This window comes from Eucyclogobius newberryi, unplaced genomic scaffold (genome assembly GCF_026437365.1).
Source record: "Eucyclogobius newberryi isolate DKJ021-1_F unplaced genomic scaffold, fEucNew1.0.hap1 SCAF_18, whole genome shotgun sequence".
NCBI classification, from domain to species: domain Eukaryota; kingdom Metazoa; phylum Chordata; class Actinopteri; order Gobiiformes; family Gobiidae; genus Eucyclogobius; species Eucyclogobius newberryi.
In genome coordinates, this window is record NW_027315812.1 from 11,994,557 (window position 1) to 12,000,556 (window position 6,000).

General features: G+C 40.4%; 1 protein-coding gene across 1 annotated transcript; it reads left to right on the top strand.

The window, feature by feature from the left end:
• Positions 1 to 1,641: 1,641 nt before the first annotated feature.
• Positions 1,642 to 5,291, top strand: fbxo45 (F-box protein 45). The gene is made up of 3 exons (XM_072450536.1): positions 1,642 to 2,140; positions 2,635 to 2,991; positions 4,523 to 5,291. Exons 1-3 carry the CDS (start codon positions 1,796 to 1,798, stop codon positions 4,706 to 4,708), a joined length of 888 nt encoding a protein of 295 aa, XP_072306637.1. The 5' UTR covers positions 1,642 to 1,795; the 3' UTR covers positions 4,709 to 5,291.
• The last annotated feature ends 709 nt before the right edge of the window (positions 5,292 to 6,000 follow it).

Consider the following 6,000-nt stretch of genomic DNA (forward strand, 5'->3'; position numbering starts at 1 on the left):
TAGGCCAGCTACAAGATTATGTGGTTAATGTTGATTGTTATAAAAATAAATGACAACTTCCACAAGATAAACTAGTTAATTCTTCAAATAAATAAATTGGTACCTCAATAAAAATTACAGAGGCATCTAAAGATAGTGATGAAGCTACCAACTGGTTCTTTGCTGTGCTGATATTTACAGTCTTAGTTGTTAAAAAGTACTCCCCATTTCCCTTCAGTCCCACATGTGTGTCCCTTATCCAGTTCTCCATTGTGCCTAGTAAATCCTCTCCGGTGATACCATCCACATCCCAAAAAAAATGTTTTTGCTGCATCCAGAACCATATTCATTCGCTCTGACTTGCTCTCCAACCCAACAGTTTTGAACCATTGCTCTAAATGCTGGTGTTCTGCCCTCAGTAAAAGAGTGAATATTTTCTTGTCAAATGTGATGTATCTCTTGATGTCTTTCCTCACAAACGCCAGCTTCTTTCACTGCCTCGGCATGTGAAAACTTTTTATTTTCCCTCAAGTCACGAAAAATGTTCTCTTAAAATCTCGCATCTCGCCATAATAGGTCAAACACAGTGAAGTGCTAAACTCACTCACAGGAACAGGGACCCCACTATTCACCCTCTTCAGCTGAACTGTTTTGTCAAATTCAAAACCTCTCACATTAATTAATTGCTGTTCATGTTTCTTACCACAAATATCTAAAGCACTCTCCAACTGTATCTTAAAGGTGCCATAACATGCTTTTTTCATGTTTCGTAGTCTATCCTAAGTGTATAATTGATAATAATAAGGGTTGTGCAACACCCATAACATAATAGTTACGATGATGCGTGCCTGTGGTTATGACGCGGTCTTGCATCCACCCCCCGTCAGTTTGGAGATTCGAGGACAGGAGATAGTCTGTAATATAGCTAAACACTGCGGGAATCAATCAAAAAAACACTCTGGGTACATATATGAAGCACAAATAGCAATGTAAGAAGGTTAAAAGCTCTGAAAAGTCAATTTTGCATGTTTTGGGACCTTTAAGAGTTACAGTCAATTATCACAATTCCACTTCTAATGATACCGGCCGACCATTTCCATCCATTTCATCAATATACTTTCCAACCTCATGCAGATGAGTGAAAACCTTGTCAACTGGACGGTCTTCTCTACCTATAGCCACCATACCCACAATATAATATATCATAAATAATATTCCCCATTCGAGTCCTTTTTGAATTTCGCTCCCAGACGTCACGTGGTTTAAGAACGCTCAAAACAAATGCAGAGATTCAGAAGTGATAAGTTTAGTCAGTTAAAATATAATAAAATGTAATACACTAACATAAAAGCATGTCCACTTTAGGCAGTGATGGAATTCAAAAAGATTATTACAATTTAAAAAATAGTAAATAAAAAACGATTATGGCCGCTGTGAGATCCTAGCAGGAAAGTAAAAACATACACACAAATATCTCGCGTTTTGTCTTGTTGTTGGATAATCTATATTAATATTTTCACACTATTACAGATCAAGTTGAAGATATATTCTAATTAATTTTGTTAATTTGTTTCTTAAAAAAGGAAGATATTATATTCAAGTTTTGCTATCGTGACTGTTCTTGCAGGACCTTTGACGCGTCCCTTCCATTCAGCCATTGAGCGAGGCAGCCCAGGCTCCGGGTGTTATGGCTGTGATAAGCAACTTAACATGAGATTTCCTGCCGCTATGCTCATATTTAGCATGTTATAAGCGTCCGTCGAGAGGATTAGGCTCAAATCTACTGAGTGATATAGTTTGTAGCAGCAGATCCGTCATGTCCGTGGCGGCTGGCGGCAGTGGGAGCTCCTCTCTCGGCGCAGCGGCTCCTGGATGTCTGTCTGCTGGCTCACCCTACGCCGCTGCAGCCGGGGGAGGAGCGGGCTCGGCCGGGGGAGCGGCTACTGGCGTGGCCGGGAGACTCCCAGCTCGCGTCCTGGAGCACATTTTCTCTTATCTGGAGCTGTCGGACCTCATGCGCTGCTCGCTTGTTTGCTGGCACTGGTATAACATCCTGTCGGATGAGAACAGCGAGGTGTGGCGCAGTCTGTGCACCCGGAGTCTCAGCGACGAGGCTCTGCGGTCTGACGTGCTGTGTAACCTGCCCACCTACAAGGGAAAGGTACGCTGCTTGATCTGTGCACGGTCTGAGGGGCTTTTAAACCCGCAACATGTCTAAGTGCATGATCTGAGAGGCTTTTAGACCTGCAACAGTCCCACAATAGCCATTGTATAGTCTACGTTCTGTAAATAAGGCCTATACATAGTCTCACTGCATATCGGCACCAAAGCAAAGCTATGCAGTGTTGTATATTTCTTTTTGGGTATTTTCAGCCCTAGTCTTATCTAAATACAGTATCACAGCACAAGAATATCATGATACTCAACAAAGACAGTGGCATTATTAAATGAAAATGTCAACAACAACAAAAAAACATCTCTGATTTTCAGCTATAATACTCTATTCATAAATATTCTAGGTGCCTTCTGTCACCATATTTCAACCTTATACGGTAGTTAGGACCAGGCCTAGAATGTCACAACGTTCAGGAATGTACTGCACTGCATTATGATTGACATCTTGTCACATCTTGTCCTGCCTGTCTCTGTTTTCAGCTCAAATCCTACCAACATGCTCTTAGTTCCAACGACTGCTCTCGTAATGTTTACATCAAGAAAAATGGCTTCACATTGCACCGAAACCCCATCGCCCAAAGCACGGACGGCGCCCGGGGTAAAATCGGCTTCTCTGAGGGACGACACGCCTGGGAGATTTGGTGGGAAGGTCCTCTCGGCACTGTAGCAGTTATTGGTATCGCCACGAAACGGGCGGCAATGCAATGCCAAGGCTATGTGGCTCTTTTGGGAAGTGATGACCAAAGCTGGGGCTGGAACTTAGTGGACAATAATCTGCTTCATAATGGAGAAGTGAATGGAAATTTCCCACAATGCAACAATGCGCCAAAATATCAGGTAAGGACTCAACATTTAGAAGTGTCTTTCTCCTCCGTACTTTCTAAGTTTGTCAAAAAATAAATAATAAAACTGTTATCAAAACTTGATAGTTATTCTAACAATCCATTCTGAAAAAAATACATACATAACACGGACAAATTTGGACCTTTTGTGTATGTTTTGGTCTTTATGGTCTACATCAGATCTATAGTAAGATCATGTAATACTAAATAAACTGTTGTTATGTCTCAAAAATGACCTTCTATTGTATTAAACAATACATATTATTGTATTGATAGTACTGTCACAATAACACATTTGGAATTGTGTAGATTGTTGATGTGGTTTAAGTGACGTTCCCATGGGGTGGTGTGTGACAAGAAGAAGTCGCGGACACTGTTCTGTACTTTTCGAAGATGTTTAATACAGATAACAGCATCAGATAACAGGACAGCAGAAAACAGCGCCCTGGGTCCGCTGGTGATCAGGAAGACGAACCCCGTCTCTGGGCACACCCCACCTTTATATACTGAAAACGCACTAAGACCGATAAACAATATCTGACAGGTATGATATCACACATGTAAAGGCTGGTTAGCCAATAAGAGATCAGATGTAAAGAATATCCATATTTGGGTAGGATGAGGACCGAAAAGCCCTCCTCTGTAAAACTGGAGAACTTACAGAAATGAGATCATGAGAAAACACAGCTGTATACGAGGCATCTCAAGGCCTCGCAGCCAATGGAGACATCTCCCATTCGGTAGTTAATCAGATGTGGGCCCCTTACATTCCGTGGAATAGACATTTTGGTAGAAACACACATATTCCTAAAAGCCAGTCTCAGAATGAGGCCTAACTTTGCATGGACCTAGTTTTAATACACTTCATTGTTACAGAAAATATGGGACAGGAAATATAAAAAAATAAACTAACAATTGGTAAGTTAGAATTTAGAACTTCATTCATTGATGTTGCTCTTGATAAATATTGAGGCCCCAAGGATATTGTCTCAGCTTGAATAAATTGAACAATAAATTGGGTCATATTCAACGATATTGAATAATAATGATACTAATTATCGCGACACGCCTTGGTATCGAAAACAATATTAAAGCTTTATCCTTTGTATTGAAGTCGAGTTTCATACATAACCAAACTATCGTGGCCTTTTCTATACCTTATTCCCAAACCTCTGGCATCAGCCTCCAAGCTTCTCATCCCAATGATTTTCTTCGAATGCAATAGTCTATAACAGGACAGAAGTAGGTCTGAAATAGAAGGGCCACTCTATTTCTTCATCATTGAACAAAGACTATCCTAAAAGAAGAGGAACCCATGCCAAAGTTTGAGAACTACAGATCAAGGTGTATAGCTCATAACTTCAATAAAAAAATGTAATTCTATAAAAATCTAGCATCTAAGAAGATATCAGCCGCCCATCATTCACTTTTCCATCATCCTGCGCTCATTAGAAAGACCCTGCATGCCTTACTTTGTTTCAGCAATATTCAATAACAATCCTCCTTTCCATCCATTTCTTGTACAGATTGGAGAAAGGATACGGGTGATTCTAGACATGGATGACAAGACTTTAGCGTTTGAGAGGGGCTTCGAGTTCCTGGGCATAGCGTTTCGAGGACTGCCCAAAGCTTGCCTGTTCCCAGCTGTGTCTGCGGTTTACGGCAACACCGAAGTCACCATGGTTTACCTGGGCAAGCCACTGGACGGCTAGAGGAGGACACTGTGCCATCGATGTCTAACGTGCTCCAAATGTAAATAATGGTTAATATTACGAGCCACGACTCCCAAGACATTACCAACTGTCGGTGGTGGCATTTGCTATACATTTTTTAACTCTTCTGGAGGCAACGGACCAACAAACTTTTACAAAAAACATTTGCAACAGGACAGCTTCGAATAACTAAAGGGAAAACATGGATTGTCTTGACCAACGGACGCTTCCGATGCAGCTTCACAAAACTGGAAAACAAAACATGATTTTAATAGAGGTTTATTAAAGTTAGCACAGTTAAATTATTTGCGTCCATTCATCGATCATGGACGAGACTCTAAATGCCTCCATGCCAAATCAAGGTTCCCTGAAATTATTTGAATTAAGTGTATGCCAACGCGATCTACACATGTGCATGGTTTATGGCAAATTAACTACTGCATTTGCCATTTTAAAGTCATCAAGTAATATATGTATCTGTACCATGTGTTTTAATGTGCTACAGTAGTTCTACACTATTTATTTCTTATATCAATGGAACTATAGCCACAATATGGTTTAATAAAGTCTACATAGTGCCACTGAACGTAATGTTTATGTTGATGGATATTTTTTTGTTATTATAGCACGAGGTTTCATTGCAGAGTGCACCAGAGTCCACCAGAGGGCGCTGTTTAAAAAACTTTTACTGTCAAATCACGAATGAAAATTATGACAAAAATAGTCAGTATTGCTATATATCTGACTTATTGGGGTGTTAAAAATGGGCTCTTTGTTCAAAAGGTCAGACCAAAAGGATATTAAGCTTTGTTTCTACCTCTACCTTTAATACCTCTGTGGTTACAGGGCCACTCCAGAACACATTACACCAAGTTCAGCATCACCACAACTTACTAAACTTTGCTAAATGAAATATTTGCAGCGTTGCATTACCATTTACCATCCGTTGAAAATACTGACATCCAAGGTCTATGTGAAGGCAACCTGTTTGTCTAATGCATGTGTTTCTGGATCGTGGCAGGAATTCAGAAAATATGTGAAGCGATAGAACATGACGACACATATGACTAGGCTAGTTTATTTGTACAGTTTATTTTGCAGAGCACAATTTGTGTTGTAATCTTGTGTACCTCCCCACAAGTTTTTTCTCACTGCAAGTACCCCCTAACCCAGGATATAGGCAAATAAAACTGTTAAAGACTGTACAATATTGTCAGTTATTATTATTATTAGGCCCGAGCGCCACAAGTTGGCGAGAGGCCTATTAATCTCGTAAGGCCGTGCGAAGCACG

What these genes read in the sequence shown, in the direction of transcription:
- fbxo45 (XM_072450536.1), top strand. Translation starts at nt 1,796, where the DNA reads ATGTCCGTGGCGGCTGGCGGCAGTGGGAGCTCCTCTCTCGGCGCAGCG. An exon ending in TGCCCACCTACAAGGGAAAG is followed by an intron (nt 2,141 to 2,634) that starts GTACGCTGCTTG and finishes CTCTGTTTTCAG; the next exon opens with CTCAAATCCTACCAACATGC. An exon ending in ACAATGCGCCAAAATATCAG is followed by an intron (nt 2,992 to 4,522) that starts GTAAGGACTCAA and finishes TTTCTTGTACAG; the next exon opens with ATTGGAGAAAGGATACGGGT.